Genomic DNA, 25,348 nt, shown 5'->3' on the forward strand with positions numbered 1-25,348 from the left:
ATCCACAAGAAGTTATGATTTCTAACAGGTTAAAAAATCTTGCATTTGGGATAAGGGGCAGACAACAGGACTGATGTGACACTGCAGAAATCTAAGAATGTACTGTACAGAGTATGGCGGTCCTTCAACTTACAATGGCCTTAAAGAGTACCTGTCACCAAACTAAACTTTTAATATATTGTTCCTTATGTAATTATAAAACACTTTGCTATTTACTTGCTGTTAAAATTGTGGTGAGGGCAGATGTTATTACCCTAGGGGCAGATGGCACAAACCCTTGTATTTGTGACGCCAGGGCATGGTTAACCTCAGCACCACCCGAGGTATGGCAGCTGAATTCTGGGCTAGGCACGGGGCAAATAATGACTCCGACGCCAACTTATGGAACAACGGCAGCTTTACTGAGACAGACAGATGGAATAGTCTTTGCAGCTCAGTTAGGCCAAAGGAGATGACCAGTGACTTGAGGGCTCACTGGGACTTGTAGTGGGCTGGGACAGAGTGCTGCAGACCCATTCTGAATTTAGACAGACTTTACTTACTTGACTAGGAATGACTAGATAGACTTTACCCCCTGTGTAGCTTACCAGGCTTTGACGTTCACCTGTGGGGCACTTGGTTGGTGAAAGCGTGGCTGTGTGGTTAGGCCTTGGGTCTCTTCAGGACACCAGACACTCTCAGGTCTTGACTGGTCCTCAGCATGCTCTAAACTCCTCTGCACTGGCTAGCTCCTCCCTTGGTTTATATGGGGGAGACTCTCGAGGGGTCCTATAGGTCACCCACAAGTCATCTGGGCACTGACACACATGCCTCAAAAGATTAACCAACACATAACTTAAGAAAATATTGCATAGTTTATTTTTTTTCTTTTTATTTATTATTACTTTTTTCAAATTACAAAAAAGAAGGAACAAATCCTCATATACAAAAAAAAAAAAGGAAAAATATTTACATTTTTAATGTAACTGAAAAAACAGCCACTAGGTGGCTCTGTTCTGTTTCCTGCTGCAAGTTAAACAGTTAGTTTGGTCTCCTCCCGGGCTGGCAGGAGTCCAGAGCTCACAAAATGTGTGCGGAACATGGTGGGGCACAGCTCTCGCAGGCTTCAGTGATGTCGCGCCTGCTGGGGAATGCCCACTTTCTCCTGCCGTGAGCTCACATTATGTGAGCAAGGGGAAAGGTATGATACAGAGCTTTTAAAAGCTGGGGAACATTTTTTAGGGCAGGAGGAGTGTGAGGAGTAGTTAGGGAATATAATCTGAGTTAGTTAAGAAAATATGGTTTGATGACAGGCACTCTTTACAGTTACAATAGTTTCAACATACAATGGTCTTTTTTGTACCATTGTAACATAAAACCAGACTCAACATACAATGCTACAGACAGTCCAGATCTGTGATACCTGTCAATGGCTGGAAGATCTGACCAATCAGAATGGACATTCACTGGTAAAACCCCTGTATTATTGAAGTGCATGCACTGACTGGTGTCTGGTAGCGCCTCCCTAGAGTACACTAAAAGAAAAATTGGAAAGCACTCCATTGTGCAGATATATCAAGTGTGGTTAACGTTACCTGTAGAGGTGCGCTTACCAAAATGTGTTGGCTACAGTACAGGGAGCTATTACATGTTCTGTACTACTCTTTACCTGTACCAGGGTTAGCTGCTCCTTTGGACACCAGGAAAGGGTGGCTCCATTTTACTTTTTTAGGACACTGTGTACTGTACAGGACCCTGAAGAAGCTCCTGTCCTCTACATAGACAGTGATTACAGCTCCCAGCAGATCTTCATTACTATTATATGTAAGGACTTGCTTTATCTATGTTACCGTATTTTTCACTCCATAAGACGCACTTTTTCTCCCCCAAAAGTGGGAAGGAAACGTCTGTGCGTCTTATGGAGCCAATGTGTGTGTGCCGAAGTGCAGGGAAGGCTGCAGAGGGGAGGCTGCTGAAGAGGTAAGCTTACCTGCCATGCCGTTGTCTCGTTCTGCCATGCCGCTGTTCTGTTCTCCTGTCTGCATAATGGAGTCTTATGGAGGAGCATGTGACACACACGTCACTCCTCCTCCCCTGCACCCAGCGTAACGCTACGGAGGAAGCAGAGTGATGTGTGTGTCACATGCTCCTCCATAGACACCATTATGCGGACGGCAGAACAGGGCAGCGGTACCGGTAAGCAACTACAAGGGGGGTCCTTCTGTTTACAAGGGGTGTCCTGCTGGCTACAAGGAGGGTCCTGCTGTTTACAAGGGAGGTCCTGTTGGCCACAAGGGGGGTCATGCTGGCCACAAGGGGGGTCCTGCTGACCACAAGGGGGGTCCTGTTGGCCACAAGGGGGGTCCTGCTGTTTACAAGGGGGGTCCTGCTGGCCACAAGGGGGGTCCTGCTGGCCACAAGGGGGGTCCTGTTGGCCACAAGGGGGGTCCTAAACATTTTAGTACCCGTTTGGTTCAGAATATTTTTGATGCCTGATGAAAAAAACGGATTGGTTTTGAAACGCGTTACACCTCATGTTACATGAATAAAAGTAATTGCTACTATAATCCTGGACCTACCTTCCTTCTTCGACAGCGCAAACTCAGCTTCCACTTTTCTGTGTGTATCTCCGCTCTTCACATTCAAAAAATCTCAGCATGCTCTAAATTCTGTACAGATTTTTTTTATTCTTTTTACCACTTTGAAAACCTCATCCACATGTGATATACTTTAAATCACTGCCACAAGTCCTCATGTCTGCATGTACCAAAGACAAAAGCGCTCCCTCGTGTGACACCTTCAGCATAAAAATAGGTGAGCCAAGGGTTAACTCACCTAAAACGGTTGTGTAAATTCCGGCACAACACGTATATGTACTTGGTCATTTAAGGCTGCTGCACATTCCTCCTCATACTCCCAAGAGTGAATAATAGATTCCAAAACCACTCCAAACTCCACGGAGGATAAAATGTCCATGGAGGATAAAAGGTCACATTCAGACATGATAGATTCCAAAACCCCTCCAAACTCCACGGAGGATAAAATGTCCATGGAGGATAAAAGGTCACATTCAGACATGATAGATTCCAAAACCACTCCAAACTCCACGGAGGATAATAGGCGCTTCCAGTAAGGTGATCCAGGGGTGATAGTAAAAACGTATTTTGTTAAAACATGCTACGCATTACAAAACCGGACCGGTTTTTTATTCAGGCATTTCAGGCATGGCCGGTCCAGTTTTGTAACGCATAGCATGTTTTAATAAAATACGTTTTTATAATCACCCCTGGATCACCTTACTGGAAGAGCCTATTATCCTTCGTGGAGTTTGGTATTGGAATCTATCATGTCTGAATGTGACCTTTAGGACTGATAGACCAGACTCTTAGGGCCAATAAGGCTGACATCACCTTCTGTAACTGAGCCAGTGATCAACTGACCAATGACGAAACGCTTGTTAAAAAAAAAAATAATAATAATAATATTCAGCCACCCTACTCCCGGTGTAATTGCAGCCTTTATTGCATTATACTTCCCACTTTCTGCCCTCCTGTGACCTCCCGATATGTGAATTCCCTTGTTAGGTAACAGGAATGCTCCGAAGATTTCTGGTAGTCTTAAGAACTGGAGGCCACTTAATCCCATTGGCCTATTTTGGTTGGCAAGGACCACCAGACCATTGCTTGCGAGTCATCACCGTATATCACCTTGTTCCTGGACTCTGGTTCATTGATTTCTGTATTGCTCCTTGCTCCTGTTCCTTTCTGTTCTTGTTGTTCTGGCCTGCATCCAGAACCTACAATTGTTTTGCTGTTTTTGACATTGCGTACCCCTGAACTGTTCCCTCGTTGTGTTGTTCTTCTGGTTCCCACCTGGTCGCTGATTTTTCCTGGTCGTGACCCACTGTTCTGTCTGATCATACTCTAGTCCTGATCTTCTACCTCCAGTTCAGTCTTTCTTGCTCTGACCCAAGGCTCCATATGGTTATCCTCCAGTCCAATCCTCCTGATTCTTGGCTCCAGTCCTGATTTCTCTCCAGCCTCTTCCTCAGGCCTGTTGCAATCTGCCTTCTCTCCCGGTGGTAACTGTTGACTCCGTTCTTGACCATTCCATTATTGCTGCTTGGTTCAATTGCCAATTGAAACAGAGTTCATATCTCTTAGTGAAGATGTCGTATGTTCACCAGGGGATCTTTTGTGTAACCAGCTCTATACCAATTGCAATCCAAAGGATCCGCTTTAAAGTCTGCTTGATGTGACAGTGAACTTCATTTAGTTGAAGTTTTAGGGTAGGGTCACACGTAACGGATCTGCAGAGTATTTTACGCTGCAGATCCGTTACATGTGACCCTACCCTTAGGGTGGTAAATGCGTGACTGTAAGCCTTCTCTGTCCTAAGGCTATATTCACATGTAATAATTATCCTATGTTCATGATATACATCATCATAAGAGCAGAACATTAAGCCTGTATACCGTGGTTTACCTGCACTGGTTCATTGAGTTCAATGGACTGAACATAGTCTATTAGGAACAATGAGGGGCATTTACTAATCTTTTACTATGTAGTCTGGTTTTTACCCTGTTTTTTTTCTACTTAATTTTTGACTATGTGCGACAAATTTACTAAATTGTTGCACGGCGTTAATAAATTTGGCACACATAGGCAAAAGTGGGAAATTTACTTCATGTAGTAGAAAAAATAGTCTGTTCCTTTTTCCTGCTGTCTGAATAGGTTTGGCTGCCAGGTTTCCTTCTGGATCTTTTGTTTTAGAGTTTTTTTTTTTTTTTTAGCTTTTTCACCACATCTAAATAATTAAATAACTAAATTGTAGTCATGGCTCAGAATAGTGGTAAACGGTGTTTAGTGTGTGTGTGTGTGTTTATTAAATTTTTTTAACACTGTTTTTTCTCCCTGTTTTAGGCCAGTGTTTCCCAACCTGGGTGCCTCCAGATGTTGCAAAACTACAACTCCCAGGATGCCGGGACAGCCAAAGGCTGTCCAGGCATGCTGGGAGTAGTAGTCTTGCAACATCTGGAGGCACCCTGGTTGGGAAACACTGTTTTAGGGCTTGGGCAACTTACCGGCTTCCGTAGGATCCAGCGCCGCACGACTTTGCCGCAAGACACTGCCGCGCGACAGTGCCGATTGACGATCTCGATGCGACATGTAAATCACTGCAGTGTCCCGGTAGCGCAGTGAGGGTAGAAAGTATGTCGGAGCCCGGGTGGCAGTAGATTTTCCTGCTCCATGTTGGAGCTGGGGTAAATTTAGTAAATTTTTATGGCCGTTGCGACAGTTTATTGCGCAGCTGCGACTGTCGCAGTTAATAAATACCTGACCACTGCAAGTAATAAATGCAAACTAGCGTAAATCAAGTGGGAAAAAAAATTTGACTTTCTAGCTCTTGCTAGAAAAAGTCGCAATTGGTAGGGTAGGCGCAATTGCGACAATTTAGCACCAAAAATAGTCAGAAAAAAATGACTAAACCCTTTAGTAAATGCCCCTCAATATTTGGTACAATTCCAAGCATATACTGTTATATTTTGTGGGACTCAAACACAGGGTTGCTGGCACTTTTGAGTCCCACAAATAGTCACTAGTAGACTGTGTTCAATCTCTTAAAAGGGTACTCCGCTGAAAAAAATGTTTTGTTTTTTTCAAATCAACTGGTGCCTGAAAGTTAAACAGATTTGTAAATTACTTCTATTTAAATATCTGATCCACAGGAAGTTCTTTTCTTTTTGAGTTTTCTTTCTTTCTGACCACAGTGCTCTCTGCTGACACCTCTGTCCATTTTAGGAACTGTCCAGAGTAGGAGCAAATCCTCATAGAAAACCTCTCCTTCTCTGGACAGTTCCTGACATGGACAGAGTTGACAGCAGAGAGCACTGTGGTCAGATAGAAAGGAAATTCAAAAAGAAAATAACTTCTTCTGATAAGTACTGTAAGGCTTAAAGGGGTACTCCGGAGGAATATATATTTTTTAAATCAACTGGTGCCAAAAAGTTAAACAGATTTATAAAATATTTCTATTAAAAAATCTTTACCCTTCAAGTAAAGAAGCAGCTGTATGCTACAGAGGAAATTATTTGTCAGGAACTGTCCAGAGCAGCATAGGTTTGCTATGGGGATTTTCTCCTACTCTGGGCAGTTCCTGATACGGGCATCAGGTGTCAGCAGAGAGCACTGTGGACAAGACAAAAAAGGAATTAAAAAAGAAAATCATTTCCTCTGTAGCATACAGCTCCTAAAAAGTACTGGAAGGGTAAAGATTTTTTAATAGAAGTAATTTACAAATCTGTTTAACTTTCTGGCACCAGTTGATTTAAATAAATAAATAAATGTTTTCCAGCGGAGTACCCCTTTAAATCTCAATGGGCCCATTGTGAGTACTCTGTAAAATATGTTGACATGCCATGCATGTGGGTGTGCCAACATATACCACAAACATTAGGTAATTATCATATAGGAATGTAGCCTAATAGGTATCACATTTTTTGGGGTCTGTTTTGGTGTACCAGATAGGGCCCATGGATGCCCATGAGGCTGTTTTTGACTTGGAGAGCACCATTATCTGGGCCACTAAGGAGAGACTCATTATAGTAAACACTTTAAATTGATGCAGATCTTTTGTTTTCTTTTGTGCCAAAAACAGTGACAAAAGTTATTTAAAAAAAAAAAAAATTCAGTTGATAATCTTAAAATCGTCCTTTTTTTTTTACATTAATATCTTCTTTGTTTGAAAAGTACAAGTTTATTTGCACAAGGCAGCCGGAACCTGTATTTACTTTTCAACAGTGAAAGGTAACCTGATGTTCAGCCCATGGCCTTAGGCAGAACACTGAGTACCGTCTTTGTTCTCGGAGAAAACAAGAGAATGAAACTCTGATACGCATCTGCAAGAGAGGAATCTGCGATAAGTAACGTTTGGAAAAGTGTCAGGGTGGCACAGGTCCAAGTAGGAGTCTACACCTATCATGTACACAACTTCACCTTGGCAACGACAGATGGGGAGACCATAAAGAGGGTCCGGATGAACCCGTAGAATCCATTCCGACAGGTGTCTTCGTAGGTTGCACAGTGCTCCATCCCTCAGTGCCACCATGAGTTATAGCTATGCCCATAGCAGCACTTCCAGGGGAGGTAGTGGCATCTCCTCTCGGCTTGGAGTTTATGGAGGGTCAAGTAGTCATGGTGGGTTTGGTGGTGCAGGTGTCTCTCAATCCATTTCCAGGTTGATCTCCTCCGGTGTGGGAAGCAGCTTGTCTTCTGGATTTGGCGGTGGAGCAGCCTTTGGTGGAGGCTCCGCTTCCCACGGTGGAGATGGATTGCTATCTGGAAATGAAAAGTATACTATGCAAAACCTGAATGACCGCCTATCCAATTACTTGGACAAAGTGCGGTCATTGGAAGAGTCCAATACTGAACTTGAGCGCAAGATCCATGAATGGTACGAGAAGCAAGGATCCACCACTGTGCGTGAAGAAAACTATTCCCCCTACTATACTACAATTGAGGATCTGCGAGAGAAGGTAACAAAAAAATTTTTCCATTTCCATTTTTGGAAAATTGCTATATTTTTTACGTACAAATTCAATGTTATGTTAGCATGATTCGTTATTATAGAATAAGCATCAACAATACGAAACAATCCGAGGTGCCATGGATAGGTAAAGCTTTTAGGGGTACTCCAGTGGAAAACCCTTTTTTTTAATCAACTGGTCCCAGAAAGTAAAAACTGATTTGTAAATTACTTCTATTAAAAATTCTTAATCCTTCCAGTACCTATCAGCTGCTGTTATGATCCACAGGAAGTTATTTTCTTTTTGAATTTCCTTTCTGTCTGACCACAGTGCTCTCTGCTGACACCTCTGTCCATTTTAGGAACCATCCGAGTAGAAGCAAATCCCCATAGAAAACCTATCCTGCTCTGGACAGTTCCTAAAATGGACAGAGGTGTCAGGAGAGAGCACTGTGGTCAGACAGAAAGGAAATTCAAAAAGTAAAGAATTTACTGTGGATCATTACAGCAGCTGATAAGTACTGGAAGGATTAGGTAATTTACAAATCTGTTTAACTTTCCTGCACCAGTTGATTTAAAGAAAAAAGGTTTTCCAGTGGAGTACACCTTTAAGTGAAATTGATGTCCACATTTTTTATTTAAATCTTTAAGAGTACATATGCTAAGAATGGACAAGGGTAGGCAGTAAAGGCAGCTGCCTTAGGGTTGCATGTCTAGAATGGAATATCTGAAATGATGTTGGACAAACTCAGCAGCTCAGGGACGTGGAGTTTCATTGTTCCAGTTAAGCAAAAGATTTCAAAATAGTGTGATATGGCACAACCATAACAGAATACAAAATAATGTAATCACAGTATACTTCAATAGAGAGATATCAAAGGCAAGTTATGGCAAGAGACAGAAATTTCACAGTGGCAAAACAAGCATTTAAAACTAAAAGGGGTATTCCAGGAAAAAAAAAGTTGTATATCAACTGGATCCAGAAATTGGAACAGATTTGTAAATTACTTCTATAAAAAAAAAAAAAAAATCTTAATCCTTCCAGTAATTGTCAGATGCTGAAGTTGAGTTGTTCTTTTCTGTCTGGCAACAGTGCTCTCTGCTGACATCTCTGCTTGTCTTGGGAACTGCACAGAGTAGAAGAGGTTTGCTATGGGGATTTGCTTCTACTCTGGACAGTTCCCGAGACAGGTGTCATCAGAGGGCAAAGAAACGACTCCACTTCAGCAGCTCATAAGTACTGAAAGGATTAAGATTTTTTATTAGAAGTAGTTTACAAATCTGTTTAACTTTCTGGAGCCAGTTGATATATATATATATATATATATATATATATATATATATATATATATATATAAACGGGATGAGTATTTAACTCAGGGAGAGTTCACCACTCCTGGTGTGACGGAGCTTTCAAGGGCCACTAAGCACTCCCCAGGTATTCTGGTTAGGGGAATATGCAAATCAGCTCATTACATCACCTTCTCAGGCGATGTTCCCTGGTATCAGCTTAGCTCCAGTTACGGAATATAAAAAGCTAATCGGGATTAATGCCAAGCCAGAACTCTCTCTCCAGAAGGAAAGAGCACCCATCTGCAGACAGCTGTTTCGGGGTACTTGCCCCTCGTCAGTACAGAGCAGGGTGATCTGGCTTGGCTGAGATAACATCGCCTGAAAAGGTGATGTAATGAGCTGATTTGCATATTCCCCATATATATATATATATATATATATATATATATATATATATATATAAAGTTTTTTCCTGGATAACCCCTTTTACATTTAATAATCTCCTGGTAAAAACTCTGTACTAATATATATATATATATATATATATATATATATATATATATATATATATGTCAATTAGTCATGTGATCTAAAGTTTCTCTCTGTGGAATCAAACATAAAAGTCAACCAATATCAGGGAACAACCCCGGAATGAAAACTTAATGCGGACCTCTGGTAGAGGAAGAGGAACCAATAATTGAGTACCCTCGTACTAGGGTACGAGGGTACTCAATTATTGGTTCCTCTTCCTCTACAGCCCTTTAAGCAGGTGGTACAGTATAAAGTAAATCCACTTGGAGATGGACATAAAAATAGCAAAATGTTATTGAGAGGTAATATACACCAGGCATATTAGAATATTATACATAACGTGTCACAAAATCTAGTCTAGATCGGGTCTTCTAGGTTGTAAGTTCTCTGGGGGAGATTTATCAAAACCTGTGCACAGGAAAAGTTGCCCAGTTGCCCATAGCAACCAATCAGATCTCTTCTTTCACTTTGCAGAGGCCTTGTTAGAAATGAAAGAAGCGAGCTGATTGGTTGCTATGGGCAACTGGGCAACTTTTCCTTTGCACAGGTTTTGATAAATCTCCCCCCTCCATGTCTATGGGGTTCATCCTTGAAATGACCACTTTTTATCTTCACAGATCCTCAATGCCACCATCGAGAACAACCAAGTTTTACTGGCCATAGACAATGCCCGTCTCGCCGCTGATGATTTTAAACTCAAGTAAGATGCTACAGTATATGTATATATATATATATATATATATATATATATATATATATATAACCTGGACTTTGTTGGTATTGCAGCTCAAGTGAATTAGTTAAAGGGTTACTCCACTGGCCAGTGTTTGGAAGTAAATGTTCCGAACACTGTGTACGCACTGCAGGGGTCGGCCATGCCCCTCGGGACATCACGGTCAAGCCCCGTCAACTCAAGTCAATGGGAGGGGGCGTGACGGCCGTCACGCCCCCTCCCATAGACTTGAGTTGACGGGGCATGGCCGTGATGTCCCGAGGGGCATGGCCGATTCCCAGAGTGCGTAAACAGCGTTCGGAACATTTACTTCCGAACGCTGGCCAATGATGTAACCCTTTAAAACTGTGCCATGCCGTACGAGTGTTAGGGGCTGCAACCTCCACCCGAACTTTAAATTCTTTCTCATTTGTAGGTACGAGAATGAGCAGTCCCTGCGAATGAGTGTTGAAGGGGATATCCATGGTTTGCGTAAAGTGTTGGACGAGCTGACCCTCACCCGATCTGACTTAGAACTGCAGATTGAAAACCTGAAGGAAGAGTTGGCCTACCTGAAGAAGAACCACGAGGAGGTGACGCGTCTACATTCCGCCATTGTTCCTTTAGACCTTAGTCATGAAAGACTTTCAGTGGTTTGACTTTTTATATGGTTGTCTCTTCAGGAGATGAGTGAAAAGGGTCAACAGATGAAAGGCACGGTAAATGTAGAGATGGATGCAGCTCCGGGGACTGACCTGACCAAAACATTGACCGAAATGAGAGATCAATATGAGTACATTGCCGAGAGGAACAGGAAGGATGCTGAGGCCTGGTTCTTGACTCAGGTATCTATCTATCTATCTATCTATTTCCTATCTATCTATCTATCTATCTATCTATTTGTCTATCTAATATCTATCTAGCTATCTCATGTCTATCTATCTATCTGTATCTATCTATCCATCTGTCTCATGTCTATTTATCTATCTCATGTCTATCTATCTATCTATCTATCTATCCATCTGTCTCATGTCTATCTATCTATCTCATATCTATCAATCTATCTCATATTTATCTCAGGTCTATCGATCTATCTATCTATCTATTATCTATCTATCTCATATATATCTATCTCATGTCTATCTATCTATCTATCCATCTATCTCATATCAATCTATCTATCTATCTCATATCTATCATTCTATCTATCTCATATCTATCTATCTATCTATCTCATATCTATCTATCTATCTCATATCTATCTATCTATCTATCTATCTATCTATCTATCTATCTATCTCATATCTATCTATCTCATATCTATCTATCTATCTATCTATCTATTATCTATCTATCTCATATATATCTATCTCATGTCTATCTATCTATCCATCTATCTCATATCAATCTATCTATCTATCTATCTCATATCTATCATTCTATCTATCTCATATCTATCTATCTATCTATCTATCTATCTATCTATCTATCTATCTATCTATCTATCTATCATTCTATCTATCTCATATCTATCTATCTATCTATCTATCTCATATCTATCTCATATCTATCTATCTATCTATCTCATATCTATCTATCTATCTATCTCATATCTATCTGTCTCATATCTATCTATCTATGTAATTTCCAAAGCATAGAAAGGCAGCTCAACCCGAGTGAAAGCACAGATTCAATGGGTGCCAGCCGGATATGCAGTCCAAGTCACGGTCTGCCTGTTAGGCTAAATAGCAAAGAGGTTCCGCAGCACTCCAAGGATAAATTCAAAAGTGATTTATTTTCCCATGTAGGATACAACGTTTCACCGGTCTCACACCGGCTTTGCTTGAAAAAGCCGGTATGAGACCGGTGAAACATTGTATCCTACATGGGAAAAGAAATCACTTTAGAATTTTCCCTCGGAGTGCTGCGGAACCTCTTCGCTATTTATCTATCTACCTGTCCATCCATCTGTCGAGCTCTCTCTATCCATTCACTGCTTTACTTTTCCAATTTTTAGAGTGAAGCCCTTCATAAGGAAGTGGTTACTAACACAGAACAAGTTCAGTCCACCAAAACGGAGATCACTGAGCTGAGGCGCACTCTACAGGGATTAGAGATTGAGCTGCAGTCGCAACACAGCATGGTAAGTCTACATTTAGGAGACCCGCTATATTTAAAGGGGTTATCCAGAAAAAAAAATATTTATGTCAACTGGCTCCAGAAAGTTAAACAGATTTGTAAATTACTTCTATTAAAAAAATCTTAATCTTTCCAATAATTATCAGCTGCTGAAGTTGAGTTGTTCTTTTCTGTCTGGCCACAGTGCTCTCTGCTGACATCTTTGCTTGTCTCGGGAACTGCTCAGAGTAGAAGAGTTTTGCTATGGTGATTTGCTTCTACTATGGACAGTTCCCAAGACAGGTGTCATCAGAGAGCACTTAGATAAAAAAAAATGAACAACTCAACTCCAGCAGCTCATAAGTACTGAAAGAATTAGGATTTTTTTTTTTTTTTAATAGTCATCATTTACAAATCTGTTTAACTTTCTGGAGCCAGTTGAAATGTAAAAAAAAGTTGTTTTTTTTCCTGGATAACCCCTTTAACCTTCCTCAGTCATAATCAATACATCATACACCAATGCAAATGCAATACCAAAACCAGTACGGGGATGAGGATGTTGGGCCCCATGATGCTCAGATGGTACGGTCTTACAGAAGATTGGAGATTGTCTCTCAACCAATGTTTTTATTCTAGTACTAATACTGAAATTAGTGATGAGCGGCATTGGCCATATTCAAATTCACGATATTTCGCGAACATATAGACGAAAATTTGTCCTATATTCGCAAATTTTGTGTATTTGTTATATTTGCATATTCGAGGAAAAAAAAGGGAGGTAATGGGCAACTTTACTATTGGTTGCTAGTAGAGATGAGCGAACTTACAGTAAATTCGATTCGTCACGAACTTCTCGGCTCGGCAGTTGATGACTTTTCCTGCATAAATTAGTTCAGCTTTCCGGTGCTCCGGTGGGCTGGAAAACGTGGATACAGTCCTAGGAGACTCTTTCCTAGGACTGTATCCACCTTTTCCAGCCCACGGGAGCACCGGAAAGCTGAACTAATTTATGCAGGAAAAGTCATCAACTGCCGAGCCGAGAAGTTCGTGACGAATCGAATTTACTGTAAGTTCGCTCATCTCTAGTTGCTAGGGATGTTGTTGATAACCTCTGACAAGTGTATTCTGATTGGCCCACAAGTGAAAAGAAGGAATATGCGCATATGCGGAAAAAAGTTAATATTCTTAATTTCAAAAATATATACCGAACATATTCTCAATATTCGCGAATTTGCGATATTCGCGATAAAATTTCGAAATGCGAATATTCGCGCCTTACACTAACTGAAATATGAAGGCTAGAGATGAGCGAACTTACAGTAAATTCGATTCGTCACGAACTTCTCGGCTCGGCAGTTGATGACTTATCCTGCGTAAATTAGTTCAGCTTTCCGGTGATCCCGTGGGCTGGAAAAGGTGGATACAGTCCTAGGAGACTCTTTCCTAGGACTGTATCCACCTTTTCCAGCCCACCGGAGCCCCTGAAGGCTGAACTAATTTACACAGGAAAAGTCATCAACTGCCGAGCCGAGAAGTTCGTGACGAATCGAATTTACTGTAAGTTCGCTCATCTCTAATGAAGGCATATGCAGAGACTAGACACTATACGAAGCCCCACAAAAAGAGTTCTTGTGGCACTGTAATAGTAGCAAAATACAATTGTTATGTATTCCAAACACATGATAAAACCAAACAAATAGACTAAGAGGACAAACACAAAAGCTAAATAAAAGGGCTCAAAAACTTGTATCAATATATAATACAGACAGTGTGTCAAGGCTCCATTATACAAACACCATATGGTAATAAGAAAGTACAAAAAAGTGTGATAGCAATGAACTACAACATTAGGCTGAAATAATCACAAAGTCTGACCACAGTGCTCTCTGCTGACACCTCTGTCCATGTCAGGAACTGTCCGGAGCAGGATGAGGATTGCTATGGAGATTTGCTGTTGCTGTGGAAAGTTCCTGACATGGACAGAGGTGTCAGCAGAGAGCACTGTGGTCAGACAGAAGAGAAATCCAAAAAGAAAAGAATTTCCTCTGTAGAATACAGCAGCTGATAAGTACTGGAAGGATTAAGATTTTTAAATAGAAATTAATTGACAAATTACTGGCACCAGTTGACGGCCAAAAAGTTTCTTTTTTTATGGACTTTCCTCCTGGTAAATGTTCCTTTAAATATGTAATGGCTCAGAATGGATTATCTATGTTTGTATAGGTCTCGGTGGTCATGGTTTGAGGTAGTGGTGAAACTATTAGGCACGTGACAATACAGATGCAGCTAACTCTAACTTGACATTTAAAGGGGTACTCCGCCGCTCCGCGTTTGGAACAAACTGTTCCGAATGCTGGAGCCGATGCCGGGAGCTTGTGACGTCATAGCCCCGCCCCCACATGATGTCACACCCCACCCCCTCATGACGTCACGCCCCACCCCCTCAATGCAAGTCTATGGGAGGGGGCGTGACGGCAGTCACGCCCGCTCCCATAGACTTGCATTGAGGGGGCGGGGCGTGATGTCATGAGGGGGTGGTGCTATGAAGACACGAGCTCCCGCCGCCGGCTCCAGCGTTCGGAACAGTTTGTTCCAAATGCTGAGCAGTGGAGTACCCCTTTAGCTTGTTACATGTCATGATGCTGCAAAATTAAAGGGGTACTACGGTGGAAAACTTTTTTTTTTTTTTTTTTTTTTTTTAAATCAACTGCTGCCAGAAAGTTAAACAGATTAGTAAATGACTTCTATTAAAAAAAAATCTTAATCCTTCCAGTACTACTTAGCTGCCGAATACTACAGAGAAAATTATTTTCTTTTTGGAACGCAGAGCTCTCTGCTGACATCACGACCACAGTGCTCTCTGCTGAGACCTCTGTCCGTTTAAAGAACTGTCCAGAGCAGGAGAAAATCCCCATAGCAAACATATGCTGCTCTGGACAGTTCCTAAAACGGACAGAGGTGTCAGCAGAGAGCACTGTGGCCATGATGTCAGCAGAGAGCTCTGTGTTCCAAAAAGAAAAGAATTTCCTCTGTAGTATTCAGCAGCTCATAAGTACTGGAAGGATTAAGATTTTTAAAAAGAAGTCATTTACAAATCTGTTTAACTTTCTGGCACCAGTTGATTTAAAAAAATAAAATAAAAAAGTTTTCCACCGGAGTACCGCTTTAATTTTGCAGCATCATGATATGTAACAAGCTAAAGGGGTACTCTGGTGGAAAACTTTTTTTTCTTTAAATCAACTGGTGCCAGAAAGTTAAACAGATTTGTAAATTATTTCTATAAAAAAAAAAAAAAAAAAAAAAAAAAATCTTAATCCTTCCAGTACTTATTAGCTGCTGAATACTACAGAGTACCCCTTTAAATTTCCCAAGTGATATGTAAAATTTCATTTTAAGGTGGGCTGTATCATGATAAGTTACATGGTAAATATCAAGTTTTTTTTACATCTGGATAAAACTTTTTTTTTAGCAGCAGCTCACTATGATTTTCTTATCCCCCCCGCAGAAAGCAGGAATGGAGGCCTCCATAGCGGAGACCGAGGGCCGATACGCCACCCAGCTTCATCACATACAGAAAGTCATTGGCAGCATGGAGGCCCAGCTTGGAGATCTTCGATCTGACCAGGAACACCAGAACATGGAGTACAAAGCCCTCTTGAACATCAAGGCTCACTTGGAGGCTGAGATCGCCACTTACCGCAAATTGTTGGATGAGCACGGGTGATTACCACAACCACATTTCTTATTCCTATCATATAAAGGAGGGATGATAAAATGTCTCATTTTTTACTTAAAGGGGTACTCTGCTAGAAACCTTTATTTATTTATTTATTTTTTTTATTTATTTATTTTATCTTTTTTTTTTTTTTTTTTTTTTTAAATAAACTGGTGCCAGAAAGATTTGTAAATTACTTCTATTAAAAAAATTAAATAAAAATCTTAATCCTTCCAGTACTTATCAGCTGCTATACGCTCCACAGGAAGTTATTTTCTTTTCAAATTTTTCTTTCTGTCTTGACCACAGTGCTCTCTGCTGACACCTCTGCCCATTTTAGGAACTGTCCAAAGCAGGATAGGTTTTCTATGGGGATTTGCTCCTGCTCTGGACAGTTCCTGATATGGACAGAGGTGTCAGCAGAGAGCACTGTGGTCAAGACAGAAAATAAATTCAAAAAGAAAATCACTTTCTCTGTAGTATACAGCAGATGATAAGTACTGGAAGGATTAAGATTTTTTTTAATAGAAGTTATTTACAAATCTGTATAACTTTCTGGCACCAGTTCCATTTAAAATAAATAATTTTAAAGAGTACCCCTTTAAGATTATTATATTAAAAGAGTACTCCGGATTTTCAAATCAACTGGCTCCAGAAAGTTAAACAGATCTGTAAATTACTTCTATTTAAAAATCTTAACCCTTCCAGTACTTATCAGCTGCTGTATGCTTCAGAGGAAGTTGTGTTGTTCTCTCCAGTCTGACCACAGTGCTCTCTGCTGTAACCTCTGTCTGTGTCAGGAACTGTCCAGAGCAGGAGAGGTTTGCTATGAGGATTTGCTCCTACTCTGGACAGTTCCTGACACGGACAGAGGTGTCAGCAGAGAGCACTGTGGTCAGACAGGAAAGAACTACACAACTTCCTCTGTAGTATACAGCAGGTGATAAGTACTGGAAGGATTAAGATTTTTACAAAGAAGTAATTTACAAATCTGTTTAACTTTCCAGCACCAGTTGATTTGTAAACATTTGTTTTCCACCGGAGTACCCCTTTAATCCTAGAATGACATTCCCTTTGAAGCAATAAGGTTTTGTAGAGTTCTAACTTGTATCCTTGCACTATTTCTTTGTACGCCATTTTGACAATCATCTTCTGAAATCATGTTGATGCTGCCCTATAAGTACTGTTTTACCAGTTTGACCAGTTGGGTCCTATTAAAGGGGTAGTCCCATGCCCTAGCATTCTGAACATTTTGTTCAGAATGCTTGGAGTGGACGGCCGTGATCGTGAGGTCACGGCAACACCCCTCATGATGTCACACCACACCCCCTCCATTCATGTCTATGGGAGGGGGCGTGATGAGGGGAGGGGTCTGGCATTACGTCACGAACACTGGAACACTGGGGCACGTAAGTACCGAAGGGGTACTCCAGTGGAAAACTTTTTTTTTTTTTAAATCAACTGGTGCCAGAAAGTAAAACAGATTTGTAAATCACTTCTATTAAAAAAATCTTAAAGGGGTAATCCAGGAAAAAACTTTTTTTATATATATCAACTGGCTCCAGAAAGTTAAACAGATTTGTAAATTACTTCTATTAAAAAATCTTAATCCTTTCAGTACTTATGAGCTTCTGAAGTTAAGGTTGTTCTTTTGTCTAAGTCCTCTCTGATGACACCTGTCTTGGGAACCGCCCAGTTTAGAAGAGGTTTGCCATGGGGATTTTCTTCTAAACTGGGCGGTTCCCGAGACAGGTGTCATCACAGAGGACTTAGACAGAAAAGAACAACCTTGACTTCAGAAGCTCATAAGTACTGAAAGGATTAAGATTTTTTAATAGAATAATAGAAGTAATTTACAAATCTGTTTAACTTTCTGAAACCAGTTGATATATATAAAACATTTTTTTCCTGGAATACCCCTTTAATCCTTCCAGTACTTATTAGCTGCTGAATACTACAGAGGAAATTCTTTTCTTTTTGGAACACAGTGCTCTCTGCTGACATCACGAGCACAGTGCTCTCTGCCGACATCTCTGTCCATTTTAGGAACTGTCCAGAGCAGCATATGTTTGCTATGGGGATTTTCTCCCACTCTGGACAGTTCTTAAAATGGACAGATATGTCAGCAGAGAGCACTGTGCGCATGATGTTAGCAGAGAGCTCTATGTTCCAAAAACAAAATAATTTCCTCTGTAGTATTCAGCAGCTAATAAGTACTGGAAGGACTGTTTAACTGGGGTCTCCTGATCAAAATCTTTTTTTGCATACAAGGAGTGAATTTCAGTTTGTTTAAAGATACTTGGCATGAAGTGGACAATACATTAAAGGGGTACACTGCCCCTAGACATCTGATCCCCTATCCAAAGGATAGGGGATAAGATGTCTGATCGCGGGGGTCCTCAGTGATCTCCCTGCTGCACCCGGCGTTCGTTTAGAGCGTCGGGTGCAGCGTCGGAGGCTTGTGATGTCACGGCCACGCCCCACTCGTGACAGCACCGCCACGCCTCCTCAATGCAAGTCTATGGGAGGGGGCGTGACGGATGTCACGCCCCCTCCCATAGACTTGCATTGAGGGGGCGTGGCCGTGACATCACGAGCCTCTGCCCCTCATCCGATCATCGGTACACCGGATGTCTGGGGGTGCTGAAGCTGAGATTGCGGGGGTCCCCAGTAGTGATGATCAGCAGGGGCCGTATTCGAATTCACGATATTTCACGAATATATTGACGATTATTCGTCCTATGTTAGCAAAATCATCATATTCGCTATGTTCCATCACTTTTTTCCCAATGCGAAAATTTGCATAAAAATTAGCATGTGACAAAAAAAAACATGAAAATTTGCATGGGAAATTTGCATAAAAATTAGCATGTGAAAAAAAACGAATATTCGTCATTACGAATATATAGCACTATATTCTAAATATTCGTGAAGTCGCAAAGTGCCGATATTCGCGATAAAAATTTGCATTACGAATATTTGTGCTCAACACTAGTCCCCAGCAGCGGGACCCCCTGTAATCAGACATCTTATCCCCATCTTATAGGGGATAAGATGTCTAGGGGCGGTGCTCGCTTCGGCAGCACATATTCTAAAATTGGAAGATTAGCATGGCCCCTGCGCAAAGATGACACGTAAATTCGGGAAGCGTTCCATATTTAAAAAAAGAAAGAAAAAGATGTCCAGGGGCGGAGTACCCCTTTTAAACAAGTCTAAGCCAAACCATTTTCTGCCCTCAAATGAACTGTTTGCCGTGTTGAGATAAGACCAAGACTCAATGTGGTTTATATCGGTGAAGGATATATTATGTCGCAGTTTTAAAGGGGCTACCCAGGAAAAAACTTTTTTTATATATATATATCAACTGGCTCCAGAAAGATAAACAGATTTGCAAATTACTTCTATAAAAAAAATCTTAATCCTTTCAGTACTTATGAGCTGCTGAAGTTGAGTTGTTCTTTTCTGTCTAAGTGCTCTCTGATGACACCTGTCTCGGGAACTGTCCAGAGTAGAAGCAAATCCCCATAGCAAACCTCTTCTACTCTGTGCAGTTTCAGAGACAAACAGAGATGTCAGCAGAGAGCACTGTTGCCAGACAGAAAAGAACAACTCAACTTCAGCAGCTGATAATTATTGGAAGGCTTAAGATTTTTTAATAGAAGTAATTTACAAATCTGTTTAACTTTCTGGAGCCAGTTGATCTTAAAAAAAAAAAAAATTATTAACCTGGAATACCCCTTTAAATTGACTCTGAGCGTGTGTACTATTTGAGCAATGGAATTCTGTATGATGTAACTTCCAGAGCGACGGTTGGTTGATTCCTGTTGGGTCATTTCCTATTATTTTGGGAGAGGGATGGTGGATCTGCCTTTTGAATTATACCCTCAATGAAACCTCTTAAGAAGGCCACCTCTTCGAGAAGAGCCATTCTTTATCCACACATCATGCGTTGCGGCCATTTTCTTTGAGGCCACCCCGATAGAAGACCATTTATGGGGATCTGCTTGTAGAGGTTTCACTGTAGAATCTGATTTTCTTTCCTTCTTTTTTGCAGCATTGGTGAAGTGCACAAGGAAAGTGCAGGTGAGCGTGGCTTAAATGTATAAATAAATTGACAATTCTTACACATAAGATAGCTGTTGACCGAAATGTCATTTTTAAAGGGGTACTCCGGCGCTAAGACAACTTATCCCCTTTCCAAAGGATAGGGGATAAGATGTCAGAACGCCGGGGTCCCGCCACTGGGGACCCCCGTGATCTTCCATGCCGCACCCCATTAGAATCAGTCCCCGGAGTGTGTTCGCTCCGGGTCTGATTACTGGCGATCACGGGGACGGAGCATAGTGACGTCACGGCTCCTCCCCGTTTGACGTCACCATCCGCCCCATCAATGCAAGCCTATGGGAGGGGGCGTGACAGCTGTCTCGCCCCTCCAATAGACTTGAATTGAGGGGGCGGAGCGTGATGTCACATGGGGGCACAGCCGGGACATCACTATGCTCCGTCCTCGTGGTCGAGATGGACTCAGCCTGAGGACCTCCAGTGGTTCCGGAAGCCGCTAAAGGTGGGTGCTGCATGGTAGATCCCGGGGGTCCCCAGCAGCGGGACCCCAGGGATAAGATGTATTAGCGCCGGAGTACCCCTTTAAGTAGCTCTCTCCCTTCTGATCCCCCCCCATATGAGGCCGAGATAATCCTACATGTCATCTGAATGGGGTGAGGGGAGATTCCTGACAGATTGGCTTGTTTTGGTGCGTTTGACTGACACATACCTAAAGGGGTACTCCACCCCTAGACATCTTATCCGCTATCCAAATAGGGGATATGATGCCTGATCACGGGGGTCCCGCCGTTGGGGACCCCCTCGATCTTGGCAGCGGCACCCCAGACATCCGGTACACGGAGCAAACTTCTCTCCATGCCGGATGACTGGTGATTCGGGTGGAGGCTTGTGACGCCACAGTCACACCCCCTCAATGCAAGTCTATGGGAGGGGGCGTGACAGCCGTCACGCCCCCTCCCATAGACTTGCATTGAGGGTGTGTGGCTGTGTCGTCACAAGTAGGGCGTGGCCATGACATCACGAGCCTCCGGCGCTGCATCTGACACTCTAAACGAACGCCGGATGCAGCAGGGAGATCGCTGGGGATAAGATGGATAGGGGCAGAGAACTCCTTTAAATGGGCGCTGTCAGATTATAAAACTTTTTATATGTTGCACATCTTGACAAACCATTAACCTTTCAAATGCACATTATAAAAAAATGTTATCACCTTTTTAAAGAAATCATGGCTTATAAAAAAAAAAAAGATCATTAGGGGTCCCCACGCCATCAAGAATATAGGGGGAGATTTATCAAAATCTGTGCAGAGGAAAAGTTGCTGAGTTGCCCATAGCAACCAATCAGATCGCTTCTTTCATTTTTGAAAAGGCCTGTGAAAAACCGAAGAAGCTATCTGATTGGTTGCTATTGGCAACTGGTCAACTTTTCCTCTGGACGGGTTTTGATAAATCTTCCCCATAATCATTTCCAGCTGCAGCATCATCTTTGTCGCAGTTGAAACATAGGCAGGGACTAAGCCTAGGAAGTGCAGGCAGGACTAGCGCTCCTCTGTGCTTACTCCTGTCTGTCAGAGAGGAGAGGGTTATAGAGCTGCCTGCTGGGATTGAATGAAGAGACCCAGCACAGCACAGCAGACTCAGGAAGGAAGTGAATGCATGGTGAGTGAGGGCGGGCTCAGTGCTGGCCTCAGACACGCCCCTTCCTGAGCAGTGGATGTTAGAATAAGTGAGCAGCAGAACAGAGGGATTTTTGAGCAGACTCAGGAAGGAAGTGACTGCATGGTGAGTGAGGGCGGGCTCAGTGCTGGCCTCAGACACGCCCCTTCCTGAGCAGTGGATGTTAGAATAAGTGAGGAGCAGAACAGAGGGATTTTTGAGACAAAAAAACACAAAAACTAGACATATAAAAGTGACACGTAAAGCATCTGCGTGACCTAGTGAGTAACATGTATTAGCATTATGTTTTTTTCTGTGATATGGCTAGTACGCTTTAAAGGGGTACTCCGGCGCTAAGACATCTTATCCCCTATCCAAAGGATAGGGGATAAGATGCCTGATCGCGGGGGTCCCGCCCCGTGATCGCCAGTAATCAGACCCAGATAGGGGATAGGGGATAAAATGTCTTAGCGCCGGAGTACCCCTTTAAGGCTTTGTGTGTAGATATGCAGTACATAGATGTAGAGTGCACCAAGCAGAAGATATAGATAGCTATAGATATATCTTACCTATACAGCAGTGTACACATGTAGAGAAGCTAAAACCGTTACAACTTATAGGGGAACTCCGGTGGAAAAATTTTTATTTAATTTTTTTCAAATCAACTGGTGCCAGAAAGTTAAAAAGATTTGTAAATTACTTCTATTAAAAAATCTTAATCCTTCCAGTACTTATCAGCTGCTGTATGCTCCACAGGCAGTTAAATAGTTCCTTTCTGTCTGACCACAGTGCTCTCTGCTGACACCTCTGTCCATGTCAGGAACTGTCCAGAGCAGGAGAGGTTTGCTATGGTGGATTTGCTCCCGCTCTGGACAGTTCCTGACATGGACAGAGGTGTCAGCAGAGAGCACTGTGGTCAGACAGAAAAGAACTAGACGATTTCCTCTGGAGCATACAGCAGCTGATAAGTACTGGAAGGATGAACATTTTTTTAAAAGAAGTCATTTACAAATTTGTTTAACTTACTGGAGCCAGTTGATATGAAAAAAAAAAAAAAAATTGTTTTCCACCGGAGAACCCCTTTAATGTAAGTGACAACATGTTCTGTGGCTTAACAAAGCCCTTCATGATGTGAATAGAGGAGACTGTTTAGTAACAGGTAAATATGGAACATACCATCTCTCGAGGACATGTAGTGCTAAGAAACATTAAAGGGGTACTCCGCTGCTCAGCATTTGGAACAGTTGTCACGCCCCCTCCCATAGACTTGCATTGAGTGGGCGGGGTGTGATGTCATGAGGGGCCGGGGCTATGACGTCACGAGTCACGAGTTTGTTCCAAACGCTGAGCAGCGGAGTACCCCTTTAAAAGACTTTTAGAACACATTACTATTTTCTAATACCCTGTCTGTACAGTGATAGAACATACATAAGAAAGGTAAGTACAGGAGGCTGAATGTAAGTACAGGAGGCTATACATGTTATAGGGAGGAAAACACTGTGGAAACCCGAACACTTGAGTGACTTTAAGGGTACGTTCACACGAGCGGATTTTTTTGTGGGTTCCACTGCGTATTTGAAAATGGACGGGCTCTTCTCGACTCTACGCAGCAGATTTTCTGCGGCGGAATTTACGCTGCCGCTGCAAGCCTCATTGAAGTCAGTACGGACTGCGGCAGATTTTCCGCAGTGTAAATTCCACCGTGGAAAATCTACTGCGGACACCCGAGAAGAGCCCATTCAAATACGCAGCGTAAAAAACACGCAAAAAAATCCGCTCATGTGAACTTACCCTTATAGTAGAAATATAGAATTAGCTTTTATACCCAGAAACAGCACCACTTATTCCACAGGCTATGTCTGGTACTACATTTACATGAATGTGGCTGAGCTACAATAGTAGATACAACCACGGACAAGAGACAATAGATTTTCTTTAAAAGGATAGTCCAGTGCTGAAAAACGTATCCCCTGTACGGGGCCCCCGGCTCGCTGGCCAGATAGCGGGTGTCGACTACCGCACGGAGCGGCGGCTGACACGCCCCCTCAATACATTGCTATGGCAGAGACGAAGATTGCCGAAGGCAGCGCTCCGGTTCTACCATAGAGTTGTATTGAGGGGGCGTGTCGGCCACTGCTTTGTGCGGTGGTCGACACGCCCCCTTCCTGCGGGCTGCCGGGGCCCGGTACAGGAGATCGCGAGGGGCCCCAGCGGTCGGACCCCCCGCGATCTGAAACTTATCCCCTATCCTTAGGATAGGGGATACCTTTTCAGCACTGGACTACCCCTTTAAAGGGGTACTCTGCCCCTAGACATCTTATCCCCTATCCAAAGGATAGGGGATAAGATGTCAGATCGCCGGGGTCCCACTGCTGGGGACCCTAGGGATTGCTGCTGCAGCACCCCGCTATCATTACTGCACAGAGCGAGATCGCTCTGCACGTAATGACGGGCAATACAGGGGCCGGAGCATCGTTACGTCACAGCTCGCCCCGTCAATACAAGTCTATGGGAAGGGGGCGTGGCGGTCGTCACGCCCCCTGCCATAGACTTGCATTAAGGGGACGGGCCGTGATGTCATGAGGGGCGGAGCCATGACGTCACGCTGCTCCGGCCCCTGTATCACCCGTCATTACGTGCAGAGCGATCTCGCTCTGCGCAGTAATGATGGCGGGGTGCTGCAGTGGCGATCCCCGGGGTCCCCAGCAGCGGGACCGTGGCGATCTAACATCTTATCCCCTATTCTTTGGATAGGGGATAAGATGCCAGGGGCGGAGTACCCCTTTAATGTATAGTGGGTAAATAGACGAGGCTGTAAGTACACTGCGGTATTGATTTTTATTTCCCTTTACCCTTAGGATCCACCACAACCACAACAACAACCACCACTAAGGTCCACGCTGTTGTGAAAGAAGAGTCCTCTTCATCTGTGAAGAAGTGATCGACAAGACCCTGTTGTCTCCAATATTGCAAAGAAATTAATGAACCAGAAATGTTAACCAAGAATATTCGCAATAATAAATCACTGAATAGACAAGATTTCCTCTTTCTCCTTAATGTCTTCTTTTAACATCATTAAACATTCTTTAAAGGGATACTTCGGTGGAAAACATTATTATTATTTTTTTTTTTTTATCAACTGAAGGTTAAACAGATATGTAAATTACTTCTATTTCAAAATATTAATCCTTGCAGTACTTATCAGCTGCTGTATAGTACAGATGAAGTTCTTTTCCTTTTAAATTTCTTTTCTGTCTGACCACAGTGCTCTCTGACCATCAGTAACTGTCCAGAGCAGGATAGGTATGCTATGGGGATTTGCTCCTACTCTGGACAGTTCCTGACATGGACAGAGGTGTCAGCAGAGAGCACTGTGGTCAGATAAATACTGATAAAATGTCTGATAAAGTGTCTCATTTTTACTTAAGATTATTATATTAAAAGAGTACTCTGGATTTTCAAATCAACTGGCTCCAGAATGTTAGACAGATCTGTAAATGACTTCTATTTAAAAATCTTAACCCTTCCAGTATTCCAGTACTTTTCAGCTGCTGTATGCTCCACAGGAAGTTGTGTAGTTCTTTCCAGTCTGACCACAGTGCTCTCTGCAGACACCTCTGTCCGTGTCAGGAACTGTCCAGAGCAGGAGAGGTTTGCTATGGGGATTTTCTCCTGCTCTGGACAGTTCCTGACATGGACAGAGGTGTCAGCAGAGAGCACTGCGGCCAGACAGAAAAGAATGAACTACACAACTTCCTC

At 42.5% G+C, this 25,348-nt stretch overlaps 1 protein-coding gene and 1 pseudogene across 3 annotated transcripts; both read left to right on the forward strand.

Moving 5' to 3' along the window:
- The first annotated feature begins 6,943 nt into the window (after window positions 1-6,943).
- Window positions 6,944-24,628, forward strand: LOC130296760 (keratin, type I cytoskeletal 19-like). Of its 3 annotated transcripts, none has more exons than XM_056548657.1 (8): window positions 6,944-7,513; window positions 9,945-10,027; window positions 10,476-10,632; window positions 10,723-10,884; window positions 12,057-12,182; window positions 15,663-15,877; window positions 19,927-19,955; window positions 24,448-24,628. In XM_056548657.1, the coding sequence occupies exons 1-8, from the start codon at window positions 7,085-7,087 to the stop codon at window positions 24,528-24,530; spliced, it is 1,284 nt and encodes a 427-aa protein (XP_056404632.1). In that variant the 5' UTR covers window positions 6,944-7,084; the 3' UTR covers window positions 24,531-24,628. The 3 variants fall into 3 exon arrangements, with proteins under 3 accessions (XP_056404632.1, XP_056404633.1, XP_056404634.1); XM_056548658.1 differs by lacking the exon at window positions 6,944-7,513 and adding an exon at window positions 9,164-9,182; XM_056548659.1 differs by lacking the exon at window positions 6,944-7,513 and adding an exon at window positions 9,856-9,874.
- LOC130297144 (U6 spliceosomal RNA) lies at window positions 18,940-19,034 on the forward strand (annotated as a pseudogene).
- Window positions 24,629-25,348: the final 720 nt, after the last annotated feature.

This window comes from Hyla sarda, chromosome 12 (genome assembly GCF_029499605.1).
Source record: "Hyla sarda isolate aHylSar1 chromosome 12, aHylSar1.hap1, whole genome shotgun sequence".
In the NCBI taxonomy this organism is placed as follows: Eukaryota; Metazoa; Chordata; class Amphibia; order Anura; family Hylidae; genus Hyla; species Hyla sarda.